Below are 17,728 nucleotides of genomic sequence, written 5' to 3' on the forward strand. Positions count from 1 at the left end.
TGGGCCCCTCCGAGGGCCACTGCAGAAACGGCTTCGTCGTGGCGTGAGGGTCCCGAGGATGTTGGCCCGGTTTTCGCGGGACACGGAGGACGGGGCGGAGCAGCGGCGTTTTGGGAGACGTCAGCGTCACGTGAGCACGCACACACACACGGCGGTCACGTGACGCCACGCAGGCGCTTTACAAAGCGAGCTAATGTGAAAACCCAGGCTCAATTTCAGGAGACGGTTGGTACACCACATTGTGTTGAAACATGGCGGGAATACCAGTTGGGTTGATGTTAAACGTTTCATTCATTCACAAATTGCATGTAACCAGGCCGGTGTCCACAGAGTGACCGACAATGGCGAGAAACGTTTATTGTTGGCATTAACTCCGATAAGTTGGAGAATAGCTGCGTTTCAGTGGCCAGCTTGTCCGTTTCCTGTTTTTCACTGAAGGAAAATACAATCTGTTTGTGTGGATTTCCTAAAGTTTGAATTTCTTTTTTGACAGCCGCAATAATGCAATGTTCACATTATTATAATGCGTTATCAGAAATTGCCATGGATTGCCTGAACATGCGGCTCCATTGGTAATTGTGGGATGAAATGAGCTGAAATCTCAGCTTTGATCATTTTTAGCACGCTTTGTAAAAAACCCACCGGTTATTTCGTGACGCCGCTGCTTCGCGAGACCTTATTAGTTTTCCCACTTCACCAGTCCACAGCTATCCAAACACCTGACTATTTACAGGAGGGAGGGGGGGGGGGGGGGGGGCACGACGCCACGCACATCTGTATAGATCATACAGATGTTGGTCGTGTCCTGTACAGTCTGGTAACCGCAGCGTGGTGACGTGTTCCACGGCATCAATGTCCACACTGAATCCTAAAGCAGCATCAACATCCAGTATCAATGGTCACTGAGTCATTCACACGTTGTGTTTCTACGTGAGCAGTGTACGAAGCAGGACACATTATTCATCAGCCGTACTCTGATCTATCAAATCTTCGTCTACCCAACAAACCAATTCAATCCTTTTCCTTCACGATTATTCCAAAACCTTATTTTTTTCCCCCGTTCAGTCCCGATGCATTCAGGCAAAGCCAATCTCAATTCGTGCAACATCTTTGGTGAATTTGCAGTTTTTGCTACAGCTGAAAGGGTTTTTTTTTCTCCGTGTCACATTCAGACACTCGATACATTCAGTAAACGGAAAGGTTTGTTGTATTGAGTTGCGCTTCGCGTGGAGGTCGGCTCTCCGCGGGCCCGAGCTTGACCGAACGGCAGGCGTCGCTGTTGCTCGGGTGCGGGTACGGAGGATGGGGGGTGTTGGATGAACACTGTGGCGCGTCCCTGTGGGACCGTACAGGGTGTAAGGCAGAGAGAGAAGCACCATTTGAATTACAGTTGACAGGGCATCCATGCACGACCAAACCACAGTTTGGTACTCCGACCACTTCAAGTCCCAGCGTGGGATTTTTTTAGTTATTTATTTTTCAAACAGTGTGCAAGGACTTTTAGAGGAGTGACGCAAAGCGGCTGCTTTTCCAAGGCAACATGGAAGAGACCGGGGTGTGGTATTCATGCGGGACTGTGCTGCATCCTGTCAGACACGGAACACACCGCCAACGCTGTTCACAGCTCATACAACACATACTGCCTCAGCAAAAATTCCATCAGGCATTCACCTCCATGTAGATACAGACTATTCTATCAGACACTACTCAGATCATTGCCAATCACTGCTAATGCCGAGTTCACGTCACACACGGGATCCTACTGGCGTCTTTGTTTTGGACGTCTACAGAAACGCATCGGCCGTCAACCAGCCAATCACAGCCCGAGGAACCGTGAGCGGTGGGTTCAAGCACAATGCTGAAATTACACAACTGTGGAGAGCCAAGCAGAGCGCCCAAGTCGTAATTGTGACGGGGAAACCGATGTCTGGAAATATCCGACTTGGAAGATGCCTTCCGTCAGCCAAAAGTCCGTCAAAACAAGACAAACACGACTTGGATAGTGCTGTGACTCTCAAACAACCAGCTGCCAACAGTGAATGTTCTCAAGTTAGTAAATCCTTCCCGTAGCTAGTTTCGTCACCTGTGACGTGAACGCAGCATTCTTCACTATTGTCGCATTTCCACTGCAGGGTACGTCTCTACTCAACTCGCTCTGTTTTGGTTTTCAATTGGCAAGTTGTGGAATGATCCCTGGTACCTTATTTTGGGGACCACCTCGGTCGAGGTCCAGTTAAAGCACTGCAGACCACTCATTGGTTGTGAAGAGTCGTCACTGGCGTGACAAAATATGAGGACGAGGTACAAAAAGAGAGTCGAGCCCAACCGCGCAGTGGAAATGATTAATGAGGCATTGTGGGATGCCTCATGGCACCCAATTAGGGTTTGATCATTCTCACCAGATATTCTGAGCGGCGCTATAAAACGACAGACTAAATATCAGACAGTATAGAAAAACGGTGAATGATTTCAGATCTCGAGACCTCTTCAGGCAAACAGCAAAGCGTTGGCAGTACAGAACAAGGAAGCAGTAAAACTATCTACAAAAAGTTAAGCTACAATATTAGGAAAGTCGGATACAAAGTGTAAAAAGAGCAGGCGAGTGTAAACACACACACACACACTGAAGAGTATAATATGGAGCTTAAATATGCTCTCTTACACACTGCTAATAGTACAAACACAGAAATGCTCACAGTAATATGTACAACCATAACAACTTTCCAAAAGCACTCGTCATGACACTATTAAAGATCCTAAAGCTAACTACTGCTGCTAACTACCGCTGCTAACTTCATCTACGCGGCTAAAGCAGACTCCTAGTTTTTTACGTTTTTGTGCCAACAGATTCAAATTCCTCTCTGACTTCATTTTTCACGAATGACTCACTTTACCACGCTTGCAAATATTGTTCCATTGTGGCCATTTTGAAGTCCACCAAAGGCTTCTGCATGCTTCAAACAAACGAGTTTGTCCGATCATCAAAAGGTGTGTTCGGACCGAACGTCAAGTGGATTTCTCACACGGAACGATTACCTCCAAAGACAATGCAAAGAATGAATATGCTAGTTTAATGGTAATTTGGAAAACTCCAATTGTCTGTTCAGGACAATTATTTGTGAGTTGCAAAATACGCCAAAAAACACTACAGTGGCCGCAGTCGCGCAAGTAATATGACACGAAAATCTGCTCCGCATTCGGTCTCAACACTCCTGAAGAGAGTCTGAACCTTTATTATCCCCTATTATCAGACGGCGTAATCAGGAAGTGGGTGATTGTCGATCATTACCACTGTACGCAGTGATTGGCCAATGGGATGCAGCCATCAGGTATGACCACTTTTGTCTTTACACCTCATTACAAACCAGTTGGGTTGAAGCATACTGAACTGATAATCTCAATAAATTGGGCAAACTTGTGATGATTTTTACAGATTCCAAACCAGTTTTTCTAATGTTACTGTCCTAGTGAAAGGTCTTAAGAGATACACAGTTACCTATCATTAAGAGAGTAACTAGAGAGGGTATCCAGTGGAGTTTTTGACTATTGTTGTGCTATGGAGCAATGCTTTTTAGTAGCATGTCCCCGTTTTGTTTGTATATCTTATATGCGTATCACATTCCGGCTAAAGGCTTTGTGCTAATCCATTAATCAACGTTTGGTGGTCAAGAAATGTAGCAATGTGCCAGCTTTGCTAGCTTATGTTTTACATGGAAGGAAATGCATTTATCATGTATGTTATACCTCAAGCATACACATGTCTTAACTGGAAAACTCCACAGGATTCCTTTAAATTGTTGTTAGCAATTTATGCTCGGGCAAATAGCCGTCTGGGCTCCACAATGAAAAACTTATTTCGCTTTTGTGTTACGTGTTGTGCTACTTTTATACATCTTAGCATAATGCTACTTCCCTATATCACAATTATGGATATGGAAAATGGCCACCGTGGATAAAAACACAACTTAGAATTCTTCTACACACACTGGCACTTCAGTTCTAACACAATAAAACATAGCACAAACAATATTAGCTTCTGAATGTAGCAGTTGTATCTTTAACACAAAGTCACATTTCACACATTTATCTGCCTGTCCACGAGCTTCGTCACGGCCGACCTTTTGCCAAGCAAAGTGTTTAGGTTTTCTCTTTTTCAAATCGCTCCCCACTGACGAAAATCTCTTTTCAAATTAACCGATACCAAGAAGACGTGCTGTGCATTTTTAAGCTCTAACTGCAGTGGAACTGATTTTGCTAGCATTATTTCTATGCTACATGCTACAAGTATGATGTGTCGTCAAATTTCCTGAACTTCAATCCCATTTTCTCTCGATTTTGAATTTGTTTTTTTATTCGTTGACTTAACTACTCAAATTGCAACTATTTCAACATCAACACTTTTTGAAAACCAAGCCAGGCTCTCTTCATTATTAGGCATTATCATTTGGAAAAACAAAAACAGGATATTTACACTATAAAAAGTCACAGGTTGTAAGTAGACAGAAATGTTTAGACGCCTTATTTTTTTTTCCCCACTGCAAAAAGATCCAAATCTGAATAAGGCAACTTTGTACATCAAGATAGACAACATGAGGAGGGTGTACATATAGCAACTAATGATGCAACTGTAAATGATGTAAACAGTAGCTACCTGCAGTAAGTCCAGTTCCATGAGGTATGTCCCACTAATGGACTTCATCAGCTAACAGTGCAGCCCGCCTAAGGGCAGTATACATATTCCAAGCGGTTCAAAATCTAAATAAAACTCTTGGCAAAACTTCAATTAATAATGATTATTGATAACATTATCATCCTAATCACAGATTTTGACCTCATAATGATATATAGTCAAACAAAATAAAATAAATGATAAAGTCACATGTAGGAATAAGAGAAACTCAGATTATTAGTCTGCCAAGTTTGTCAGCGGGATTACAGAAAAACTACTGGCCTGATTTTCATGAAATTTGGTGGAAGGGTGTCGCATTGGAGAAGAAACTATGGATCTGAATCACAGGGCCGATATACGCAATTTTGTATATTCAATAGGCAATTCTGATGGGAACGGCCAAGGCAGAGGTCTCTCCAAATCCTTTTTTAGTTACACGACGTAACCTGAGTTCTATGAGTCCACGCTTTGCCATTAGTTTAACGTGTGACTTCCCTCTATGAAGAACAAACTGTGATAAAGGTTGACTACCGAATCTGACCATTTAACACATTTTCTCACCACATTTCATTAATTATTACATAAAACGTTGCTACAAGGCTTTGAATATAAATCTGGGGAATATTGTCAAATGTTCTTCATTTCACTCTTCTGTGATTCTGTGCAGTGTTGTCACAGTTCAGAATTGATTTCCGTCACTGTGCATCAATGAAAGTAACATCTATGACTCGCGAAAAATCTATTACGTGTCAAAAGAGGGAAACGGCTAAATTTCATTCAAAGTCAGGAAATGAGATATTGCTGATAACTGGAACACGACTTTCATTACTCTGGAAACCAAAAGAAAAGAAGACTGGGCGGTGTCTCGCTGTAAGTCACAAATCAGTGTCTTAAAATTCAATCAAATCAATCAATCAACAAACTAACCGCCCGAAATCCAGCTCACTAAACACAGACTGAAGCTCGACACGCACCCGAGAAGCTCGAGAATTTCTTTCTCCAACTTTTGAGAAGATTAATCACCATTTTCTTTTCCAGTATTTCAATTTCACTATGTCTGGAACTCACCGAAATGCAGCAACTCTGCTCACAGCAGAGAAATCTGAGTACATGCCGAAGGCTGGATTACTGAAGACCAACATTGTCAGTTGTGTTCGAACAGTAGACAATAAATAACTATATACACGTACATTTGGCAAGGTTCGATACACTGTTGGCCATTTACAGCTGAGAATTTTAAAAAAAAATCAATGTTCACATTCAGCGCAAAAGGACTACAAATCCCAACGTTTACAGCACAGAGCTGCAAAATCAACCAGGACATGCTACACAATAGAAAGTCTATCCTGCAGCATGTTTGTGTGTATGTGTGTGTGTGTGTGTGCAGGGGGGCTTAGGTGGGCAATGTTTAGGAAAGAGAAAATGTTAGTGGGTAACCTGTGTGTGTGTGTGTGTGTGTGTGGCTTGTGTGTGTGTGTGTGTGTGTGTGTGTGTGGCTTGTGTGGCGTGTAAGTGTGTTACACGACATTCTCTTCAGTGGGTGGTTCAGCATTTGGTGGCTCCAGGAGAGTCTGTTGGACTGGAAAGACAAAAAAAAGACTGTAGTTTATACAAAGATCATTTCTATTATTTAATATACAGTGTGATGTGTTTTTTAAATGTATTGTTAATAGTCTATTATAATTAAAATGAATAGAAATGGTCCGAGCGAAAATATCAAAGATGCTGCTTTTTATTGAAACCGGCCAGAGTGGCGCGTCCCTGTTTCTGTTTGATTGACAGCAGGACGAGAGAGCGCCGGTGTAGAGAATGAAAGTGGGTCGCGGACCCGTTTTCAGTGGGTTTGAGGCCTTTGCTTGGGGAATTTTTTTTCTTTTTCTTTTTCTTTTTTTTCATCCTGTGGTTTTATTTTGAAGGGGCTTTTTTTATGCAGCGGAGTGTCGTTTTTTTTTGCCAGCTCTGGTTTCAACTTGTTTTGCACTTATCCGTCCATGTTTTCAGCAGTGTGTGCCAGGTTGGGTTGAACCATCCTCATATGGGGGAGACTCTGGGTTTTAATGACAGGAAAAAACTCAGGGGTCGCTTCGAGAATTCTCGACAAAGCTCCTTAAGACAGTGACTTTTTCCAGAGTAAAGTGTTTCTCATAGATATTGTGAGTGTGTATTCTCAGTTCAAGTTAGATCATTTGAGTCTTTTTGAAACTACTTCCTCTTTTTTTGTTTGTGAAAGCTGTTGAGTCTGTTTAAAAATGGCTGAAGGTTCTGAATTGTTGTGTATGTTGTAATACCTCGTGTCCTGAAGATGCAGATTTTGGTTTTTAAATAAAATGCAGCTCATTGAGTGTAAAAGGGAATAGTTCCCTCTCTAGCATCGCTAGCAGCTGGTCGTTTTCTTTTATCATTAAACGTGTTGCTGTGTTGGCATACATATTGTGTACTATCTCAGGTTCAAACTGCACCATTTTTTCATTAAATACATTTAAGAAGTTGAGAATGTTCCTGGATTTGGGTCGCGGCTTGTCTTTAGGGGTGATGGACGGTGCCGAAGCTAGAACAGTTAAGAACCAATGACGTGGAGAACGAGAGAAAGTCGGTGTTGCCTGTCATGGTCTTAGGTTTTTATTTTGTTAGTTTGTTTTTATTTTTGTTTTCCCTGCCTCTTGTGTTCACTTCACTTCCTGCCTTTGTATGTTTTCCCCCTTTTTATAATTGCCTGCCCCGCCCCTGATTGAATCCTCCCGTGTCTAATCACCTGCACCTCCCCGGTGTTTTCTAACCCTGTGTTCCCCTGTCTCTGGGTTGGTTTGTCTGCTTCGATTCCTTGTATGTTCCCTGTTTCACTCCCTTCTGCTCTACCTGGACCACTAGTATGTTTCTGTTTCCCTCGTGCCTTTTAATAATTACCTGATCTTGTTTTGTGTTTGGCTCGATTGGAAGTTGTTACACATTTATTGACTCAACTGCAAATTTTAAACAGTTTTTTTTGCCGGCCACGAAGTTATTAAGTGACTGGCTGCACCAGGTGAAAGGAAATGTTTGCTATATTAACACAGATCTATTGTTTGATATTTGGGCCTTCTAAAGTGATAGTGATGCAGAGATGTGAGAGGAGTGCAGTCGAGGAGTGCTTACTTTGTGGTTCTGTAGCCACCACGGCCTCGGGGTTCTCAGCTTTCACCATGTCAGTGTTCAGGCTCTCTGTCACAAAGCAACATGTGTAGTTAGCATCAACAGATACTGCTACTCGGGTTACTAGCCGCAGCTTTTCATTAAATAAAAAGTCGGAAACGTCGATTAGTTCTTCTGACGTACTTAGTGACAACCAGCTAGTTTCACACCAGTGACTTAATAAATTAGGAAAAGCTAGGCTGTTCAACCAAGAGTAATCGATCATAGAAGGTAGTTTCAAGCTAGCGTCACAAGCTAGCATCACTTCCAAAGATTAAAGTCTTAGCGGCGCAAAAGATATATAAAGAAAACATATTCACGACAAACATAACTTTCAAACAGCAACAATCATGTTTCAGGGCAGATATACAATATTTTGTTTTCATATTACGTTAGCATTGTCATTTAAGCTAGGCAGTTCAACCAAGAGTAATTGACCGTAAAAGATAGTTTCAAGCTAGTGTCACAAGCTAGCATCACTTCCAGAGATTACGGGTTCAAAAGATATATAAAGAAAACATATTTACGATAAAAATCATTTTTAAACAGCAATAATCAGTTCGGATATACAATATAGACATTTTTTCATATTACGTCTATTCAGTCTTCACAGGTCAGATATTAGCATGCTAACGTTAGTGTTGTCATTTGGTTTAGTTAGCTAAAAAACTGTGACTGAATATTTAACTTTAATTTGATGGGTACAACTCCTTTTAGTAAGCACTTACATTAGAATAAGCATCATATTTTTTACTATATAGACATATTATTGCGCTATATAGTTACAGTTCTTATCTCCAGAGAGGGTTTCAGTAAATGTTTCACTTAGCCTTCATTGAAGCCCTTCATTGCCATGTTTAGCCGTACTGGCAGCAGTAGTGAAACTCTAGTGAGGTCAATGTGCTCAGGTCAAAACAGCTGTAGTGTCAAAGCCTTACGTTGTAGACCGAAGCACAGCTTCTTCTTCTGGTAGGAGATGTAGCTGCTGATTGCGCCCACTAGCGCCATAGCAACTGCACTAACGATCCCTGCAATGGTGCCCACTTCCGCTGTGGTCTCTGCAAACACACACACATATAATTATAAAGATATATAGTGAAGTCCAGCCACCGAAGAGACGGACGTGCATTTATGAACCAACTCTAGCGACGGCGAAAACCCACCAGTGTTGTCGTCATACTGGTTTATATGATCTTTTTCACCACTGGGACGTCCACCTGTGGAAACCACAGAGTGACGGCAGGGTTACATTCCCTTAGCTGCTGGGTTAAACATGATCTTTCTATTGAGGTGCAGACATTACCTTTGCCTTTGTCAGGTTTGTAAGTTTCGTCCTTGCCGACATCGAACAGATCGTCGTCAGAAAATCCTCCTGAAAAAGACCCGACAATCAGCGAGGGACACGAACAGCATCTCTACGTGATGGACGGAAGGTAAAGGTACAGGAAACCTGCTCGTTGAGGCCCTGCGAGCCTTTGTGCTCGACTTCGATTTGTTTCTCAAATCTGATTTAGTTTGTTTGGCTTTTTATATTATCTGTCAGACGTGGCCAATTTTAGGACCAGTGTGAACTGCTCGCAGAAACATTCGAGAGCAGATGATCGAGCAGGACGAGGAAGGAGGAGTGCCACGTTTTCAGTGGGGGATTTTTGTGAAGTGGCGGCAGTAGGCTTCACTGATGCAGAACTTCAGGATGTCGACGGCTACTTTTAAGCTCGTCAAAGGATTGTGAAATTGAAAGTTGCTGTATATATTTACATGTTCGCTTATAAATGATGTTTCCTGTACCTTTTTAAAAAGGGATTTATCCGTCTAATTAGATGTAAACATGACGACATATTTTACATCATGGTACATTTCATCATGAATAACAATGATGCCTTTCATTCATAGAATCAAGATCACGTCACAAATCTACAAACACATTATTTGATGAAAGTAATACAGGAAACAAATGCACGGTGAATGAAATATACAAAATGTTTTATATGTGAGCGACAGTGTTGCGGCATCAGCAGAGTAGGAGGGAGATGATAAACAACAGATGAAAAACAATGAGCTCACTCTCGTGACATGTCGAGTGTTATGTAGTTCTTCTGCAGCTCTAAACAACAGAGTGCCTCTTCAAGCAGACTGTGGGGTCAATTGTGCTAAAGAGCCTCGGAAACTGTCTGAAGTTCACATTCTGTTTGGAGCGTTGGAAGTTTTTTGTTTTTTTTCAGGACAACTGATGAGAATCTACTGCTTAAATCCTTCTTCCAAAGTTTTTTCCCAATACTGCAATGCTGGTAGCACAGTGATCTTGAATGAAGAAACAAATGAGTGGATATGTTGCAGTATATTTATAATCTGATCACAAGCAAATTCATTGAAAATGCCCGAAATATACTGCAGGGAATGACTTGTATTACTTAAAGCCGCTATGTGTACATCTTCTATGTGATTGGAGCGTCAAATAATTTATTCGGATGTCAAAGGTTGTTCATATTCTACACATAGTGGCTTTAATCCACACGCAATCCCTCTAAAATGATGCTAGTCCGCTGGGAGACACTCCCACCCACCTCCCTGCCCCTTGTTCTTATCCTTGCCACCAATGTCATTGTTGGGGTCCAAGGCATCACTCAGGTCAAAGTCATCCGCAGCTGTAGAGGTCAAAAGGTCGGTGGTCAATGTTTTTGCAAAGCAAAGGCAAAAGCAGGAGTCTTAAAGAAACGCATTGCAACAGATAAACTGAGGAGAGAAATGAAACGACCTTGAGGCTCTTCAGGTAAAGGAGGAGAAAGTAATATATTTATTGTATATACGTGTGACCTATAGAGTCCTTATAAAGATGGACGATATGACGGCTTCCAAAGAGTGGAGCCAAAATACCAAGATGGCCATTTCGGTCTCAAACTCCGCCCCCTTCCTGTCAGAGAATGGGACACGGGCCAAACTAAAGTACACGTGAAATACATCGCGTTGACGTATGTTCAAAGTTTCATTTTCCTGACAAGTTTGTTTGAATTAGTGTGACATCATGACTGACAGCTGTCTGGGTTTTTTTCTACAGCGGGGAGACGTTCGCCCGCGTCGTCCATCTTTATATGCAGCTAACCAGCTGTGAACGAGCTAGCCAAATTATGATATCATGTGTTCAGCCGATACCTCATTTACAGTGTAAGTTCCGCCCTCTATTCATGCTAAGCTACATGATTTTGCTGTTAATATAATATAATTTTGATAATGTGCATTTCTACTGCTTCTGCTTTGTCACTGTTAAGCTACAGCCAATCAAACTCATGACGCAATCTGCTACCTCACCACTAGAAGCCGCTCAATCCCACACACTGCTCTCTCAAACGTCTGTACGACGTTGTAGTTTAACACCTGATAATGTGGAACTGACTGAACTGAATGAGTGACACCGGTACTGGAATAAGGAAAGAAATCTGGATTTAAAGCAAATTAAAGCAGAAACAGAACAGAAATGAAAAATTAAGATGCATTCTAATAAAGAGGCGATCCTCTCGGTAGCGCAGGCGTGTCCTCAGGAGGAAAGCTGGCAATACACAGAGGGCGGTACAGTCTCTCACCTGGCTTGGGTTTCGGCTTCACTGGGGCCTTGGTACCTGTGGGGACTTTGGGCACGACCTTGGGCGGGGCTTTGGTGGTGGTTGTGGTGATGTCATCTAGTAAGTCATCCAGTTCAAAGTCTGCAAGGATCATGGACAGCACAAATCTGTAGCACCTCTGGCTTCAGTGATGATAAGTGCACTGTAAAATGTTTCAGGCAGCGAGATGACAGCTGCGAGACGAGGCCATGCAGAAATTCAATTCCAATACGTTTGCTTTACTCATTAAGAAAAAACTGTTGGTCCACGATTCCCATTGGTCCACACTTCTAAACAATCCTGTCCTGGTTAAGGTGGTGTTGCATTACATCATTTTCTACAATGACTATAGAATGAACTGATCAGTGTCAGTAGCTGCTGTGTGGGTACTACCTCCTCCTGTTCCTCCAGCCGGTGCAGCCGGTGCAGCCGGTGCAGCTGGCTTTGGGGTCGCTGTTGACAGAGAATTATATTGTTATACAAAAGTAATTCACTTTCCCAGGTGTTATTCATAGAGGATATGATATTGTACGTTTGTGGTCATTACAGACAGATCCTGTATATGTTTTTCTGTACTTTTTGCTACACACAGTATGAATTTTTCTTTCTGTTCCAGACAACCTTTTGGTTTCCAATCGTCTCAGCATGAGAATATCTCACAATGATAAAGTAACTGCGTTCGATATTCAGACTTGCATTATCTGAAAGGGGCTATAGACCCTTTTACTGTAAACTGACCTACGTACGCGTGTATTCACAATCGGCTAAAAGTTAACACGGTCCCTTGTTGAACCGAAACACCTGTTGCTGGGAAACTCTCCTGATTCGGTCTGAAGTCTGCAGAAACCTAAGTCTGCTGTTGGAATCACTGATTGTGGCAAACAAACATGCAACAACGGCACATTCTAAAGTTGGTGACAGTTTTAATTCAATGTTTAAAGCTTCCTAAAAACGTCACTTCCTTTTCCATCACGCACACGCATGGTTTCAATGTAAAAGGGTTTTCGGGCATTGGAGAAATGTACAAGACGAATGGGGATATGTTGTCCTTACTTGGTTTACTGCCATCATCCAGAGCGTCGGACAGTTCGAAGTCCTGAGACAGGACTTGAGTCCAGAGAGACAGAGGAAACAGACACGTTACACTAAATCTGATACATTATTAGCAAAAATGATTCACACTGGTCTCTTTGATTTCAACTTGTTGTATTGGTGGGACCGTGTCAGGGATCAGTTTTCAAGTCCCTGTTGGTGCGACTGTGTCACACACAGATACAAAACCGTGACCCCGGTGCCACACTGGGCCCTCGGTGCACTAATCCGCACTATTTGTTGACTGCAGAACGGAGATCATTTACCAGACTGGACACAAAAGCGGAGACAAACAAACAGAAGCAAACCTCATTGGCTGCCACTCATAAACAAACACATGGTGTGTGTGTGTGTGTGTGTGTGTGTGTGTGTGTGTGTGTGTGTTTGTGTGTGTGTGTGTGTGTGTGTGTGTACTTGTATATCTATCTTCATGAGGACCAATTTACACCTTTGAAGACAGGACTTTTTGGAAAGAGAGGACATTATGGCTTCATTCTTCAAAGGACTGTTTGAGTTTGACATTTATATTGACTTTTGCAGTGTTAATGAACAAAAAGAAAATTAAAGGGGAAACAATAAAATGAATACTCTCCATCTAATCCTGGTTTACTCCGCTTTATGCTTCTCTATATTTGATCATTAGTCGCAGGCAGGGACGGACGGGAAACGCCAATCCAAATAAAAGTGTTAAAATACCCACCTTTACAACCAAAATAAAGATGTTTGCAGCATGGTTTGTGTCTCTATAGCTAATACACTCATCATTACAACTGTAGGGGTGTTTTACTTTTATAAAACTCAACCATTTAAATTATATGAAATCTTAGAGTTATGCATAATTAAGGGTGTGGCCACTTTGAGTTCACTCTCCCTAAATCCTTCAGTTAAGCTTGCATGGTGTGTTAGCTAAGCTCGCTAAAAGACCCTATAAAGAGCCTGGTGTACATTTTTTTTTGGATAGGTGCGTTACAAGTATACTGTTTTAATCACAGTTGTCAATGTCAATTTTGTTGCAGCGCTCACTAAGCTAGCTAGCCAGGGATAGGCATTTTTAATCGTGTACCTACACCCCCTAAGTCTTGGCGAGCCAAAAATGAATTCACATAATTTGCATGTCATTTGCATAACAGCATTGCAGTTACTTGCCGACAACTAAGAGGGAAAATCATTTTACCCACTTTAAGTCCAACCTCGTAATAAACATCTATAGGTCATCACGTATTCCTTTGAAAACCAGAATCCTCACATAGCAGAATCAAACACGATGCACCTGGTGTGCACGCTGCTGTCTGCACCTGACTGTCTGACGCTCCTGTCTGCATGCTGCTGTCTGACGCTCCTGTCTGCATGCTGCTGCCTGCACGCTGCTGCCTGCAAGGTGCTGTCTGCATGCTGCTGTCTGCACCTAGCTCTCTGCACCTAGCTGTCTGCATGCTGCTTGCTGCATGCTGCTGTCTGCACCTGGCTGCTGTCTGCATGGTGCTGATCAGTGGGTGTGAGGACATGTGCCTCAGTAATGCAGCACAAAGCCATTTGCTTTCAAATCATTCACCTTTTAAGGTGACCAACTTTTTAACATTCATCATCATCACCGAGAGTGACATCATTGTCAGTGGGGCACGTGCCGCTGCAACCCAGACAGACAGGAAGGATGCTGGGTGGTGCCACATCGCTTTGATCTATAATAACTCATAATTATGTATATGGATTACTAAAACGACTGGATCCACTGGAAGAAATTCGATAGAATGATTCCACGTCATGCAACCATGTGTAATTACTGCATATATTACCGCTGCTAATCAGCATAATTCATATCTGGAGCAAATGCAGACACAATAACCGATTTCAGCTCGCTGAATAAAAGCTATAACGCGTGTATAGCTAGTAAGAGTAATGATCTGAATGGGCACGCGGCTCTTTTTACGTCTGCCTCCGGGCCGGTGGACCGTTACTCGGCCTGAAATCAAAGTGCGGCACAAAAGGTGGAACATGTGTGCGGGACAAAGCCTTACCTCCCAGCGGCAGCAGCAGCGCCAGCAGCAGGCAGAGCGACCACACAGAGCGGCTAGCCATGGCTCCGGTCTCCACACGCGCGAACAGCCGGGATAAAGTGAGAATAGAGCGGGTAGAGCAGCGGGCCTGTCACCGTTCAGTTCTTCTCGGTTGCCTGCGGTTCAGCGCTGAGAAAGCCGCATACAAGGCGTTCACTATGGCACACTGGGACACTCCCACACGCTGCCACTTCCTGCCACGTCTTTCAAAATAAAATCCTCTGGTTTTGCTTTGGCTCAAAAGAAGAATATAGCGAGGAATGTCAGCCAAGCTAAATGACGCCGAAACTATTTTAATATCACGTGATGAATGTGAGGTTTCAATCATGTCCTATTAAAGATGCCTTCCAGAGAAGTGTCTGGACCAACTGTTGAAACTCTATGAAGGAAAAACAATGGAGTCGTTTGAGGGCCCAAAGAGCAAATACTCTCTCCAACAGTAGCATTTTTTTTTCGCTATCTGCAAATAAGCCACTATTTACCCCAAATCATACATGCTCCAAACATATGCTTTTTGTAAGAAATCCTTACACAACCCATACCAAAAATATTCACTTCTCATGTCTATACAACCCAACCTTAATTACTCCACTGACCACATCTGTAAAAAGTGCCATATGGACATGGAGTGTCAGATCGAGGTAAATATATGGACATCAATTGTGTAGAACACACTTAACATTCTGAGCTGTAGCACCGATAAAGAAAGACAATTTAAAATACTACATCGACTTCAATGTACAGTACTGCTGAGGGGAAAGCTTGGCCTTTAGGTTCCCTTACATGCAGTAAATGTAACTCTGAAGTTGATACTTACCCATGTTTTTGGAACTGTACAAAGATACAAACATTTTGGAGAGAAGTAAAAGATGAAGTGCTTTCTTTGATGGGACATGACCTGGAGCTTTCACCTCCTTAATGTGTTTTGGCAGCTAAAGTGAGCAGTGCAATCAGTAGCAGCAACGCTAAACTGACTATTCTTAAATTCTGTATTTCTAAAGATACCCCTTCTACGGACGATTGGTATAAGGGGATTTTGGAAGTTCTTCCTCTGGAAAAAATGACCCACACCCTCCATGACAATATCAAGGGATTTGTCAAGACATGGAAACCGGTCTTGTCGGACCCTTCTGGACATGACTTTGCTCAGACAGATTAAAAATACTGGCACCGACGCTGACTTGAAATGACCAAGTCTAGTATCATGATGTACTTATCGCAGACTGGTGATGTGCAAATGTGTTTATTATTTGTTCTGGTTGTCTATGTTTTTGTATTTTATTTTGCAAATTATTTTTTTCCTTTTGTGTGGTTGTTTTCTATTTCCATTGTTCTTTTGTATTGTATCCTGAAAGTTCTGCCTTGTAAAGTTGTAAAATCTGAATATATATATATATATATATATATATATATATATATATATATATATATATAATTTAAAAAAAAGATGCCTTTCACTCAGACATGGTTAAGACATATAAAATAATATCAGGTGTAGGATTAGCCCCAAGTGTGTGTGTCTCATGTCGCCTGCTAGCATTCAGGTCACAGAGGAAAATTTCACTTTCTCTAATAGACAAAGGGTTGTTAAAATGTGTACATGTATTATGTATAATGTATGTATGTAAATTTCTGATCTGTATGTATCTATGTATTAATCAAATATGTGTGTGTGTGTCTCTCTATATATACAGACACACAATTCTACTATATCCACTGGTGCTGTTATTTTTGGTTGTTGTAACTTTTTCATCTCTCATTATAAGAATAATTTCTGTCATATGCATTGAATGTGTTGTAACTCTGCTATGTGTGCTGTAACTCTGCTATGTTGTTCATTCTGGTCACATGACATCTATTGTACTTCAATCCATCCAGAGGGATCCGCCTCCGTTGCTCCCAAAGGGTTCTTCCCTTTTTCTCCCTGTGAAAGGAGTTTTTTCTGATTCGATGTGAGGTCCCAGGACAGAGAATGTTGTATGTGTACAGATTGTAAAGCCCTCTGAGGATCATTTGTCATGTGTGTTTTTGGGCTATTTAAAATGAATTGAATTGAATTGAAATTGAATTGAATTGAATTGAATTGAATATATATATATATATATATATATATATATATATATATATATATATATATATATATATATATATATATATATATATATATATATATATATACACACAGTACATACTGGTACATACTGGACGTATATAAACAGTACATACTGTGTACACACATATATGGATATACTGCATCCTTACTTATTACTTGTTTTTATCGAAAATTTTATACTTTCACTTGTATACTTAAATGTTCTTTGTTGTTGCTGCTGCTGCTGTTGTTGTTGTTGTTGTTGTTGTTGTTGTTATGATGCACCTTCCACCAGGACAAATTTCCCATTTGTACTAACTTGGCAATTAAACGGTTCTGATTCTGACTTACAAACATATACCCATTTACACACACACACACACACACACACACACACACACACACACACAAACAAACACACACACACACACACACACACATATATATATATATATATATATATATATATATATATATATATATATATATATATATATATATATATATATGTGTGTGTGTGTGTGCACACACACACCTTATAAATATATATGTCCTTTATTTTGTGGTACTTTATACTTATATATAGTATATACTTTAATGGGAAATAGTGTAGTGTCTTTTTTCCTTCACTGCACTTATTTTTCCTCTATAGTTAGAGCTTAAAAAAACATTAGGCACTGTGTCATGTTTGACATGGATGTTCCACCAGAGAAATACTTCCCCTCTAAACCTCTGATGAGTTCATTTTACCAATATAATAATAAGGAATGTAAAAAAAAGAAAGAGATTTCTGATTATAACTTCTGTTTTTCTTCTTCCTTATTCTATTAGTCATCTCATGCCCCCTTTAGATGTATGTTGTGGCCCTTTGGAGGGTCCCAACCCTTTGGTTGGGAACCCTCACTGTTGTAGACGACTGTTGTCGTAGATATAACTATGACTTCAAGATGACAATGAAGGATTTTAAATACAGAATTTTATTGGAGTAGCTTGACATAATGAAAGTAGTAATAGTACTCTGACTTTAGAACCTCAGTACTTCTTCCACTAGGTGCAG

The 17,728-nt window shown here is 41.2% G+C and overlaps 1 protein-coding gene across 2 annotated transcripts; it reads right to left on the bottom strand.

Moving 5' to 3' along the window:
- Window positions 1–1,245: 1,245 nt before the first annotated feature.
- Window positions 1,246–14,770, bottom strand: cd99l2 (CD99 molecule-like 2). 2 transcript variants are annotated; one of them, XM_068588140.1, is made up of 10 exons: window positions 14,541–14,770; window positions 12,487–12,540; window positions 11,827–11,886; window positions 11,416–11,535; window positions 10,402–10,482; window positions 9,141–9,209; window positions 9,001–9,054; window positions 8,776–8,895; window positions 7,802–7,867; window positions 1,246–6,248 (listed from the first exon to the last, which is right to left on the bottom strand). In XM_068588140.1, the coding sequence occupies exons 1-10, from the start codon at window positions 14,599–14,601 to the stop codon at window positions 6,187–6,189; spliced, it is 747 nt and encodes a 248-aa protein (XP_068444241.1). In that variant the 5' UTR covers window positions 14,602–14,770; the 3' UTR covers window positions 1,246–6,186. The 2 variants fall into 2 exon arrangements, with proteins under 2 accessions (XP_068444241.1, XP_068444242.1); XM_068588141.1 differs by lacking the exon at window positions 10,402–10,482.
- Between the last annotated feature and the right edge of the window lie 2,958 nt (window positions 14,771–17,728).

Source organism: Clinocottus analis, unplaced genomic scaffold (assembly GCF_023055335.1).
Source record: "Clinocottus analis isolate CAN_PGR_092001 unplaced genomic scaffold, fCliAna1.0.p SCAF_21, whole genome shotgun sequence".
Classification (NCBI taxonomy): domain Eukaryota; kingdom Metazoa; phylum Chordata; class Actinopteri; order Perciformes; family Cottidae; genus Clinocottus; species Clinocottus analis.

Excerpts from the sequence above, each read along its gene's own strand:
- cd99l2 (XM_068588140.1), bottom strand. The coding sequence starts at position 14,601 with ATGGCTAGCCGCTCTGTGTGGTCGCTCTGCCTGCTGCTGGCGCTGCTG. Across the intron at positions 11,536-11,826 it reads GGCTGGAGGAACAGGAGGAG|ACTTTGAACTGGATGACTTA; the intron begins GTAGTACCCACA and ends TGATCCTTGCAG. Across the intron at positions 7,868-8,775 it reads GCTGTGCTTCGGTCTACAAC|AGAGCCTGAACACTGACATG; the intron begins GTAAGGCTTTGA and ends GCTTTGTGACAG.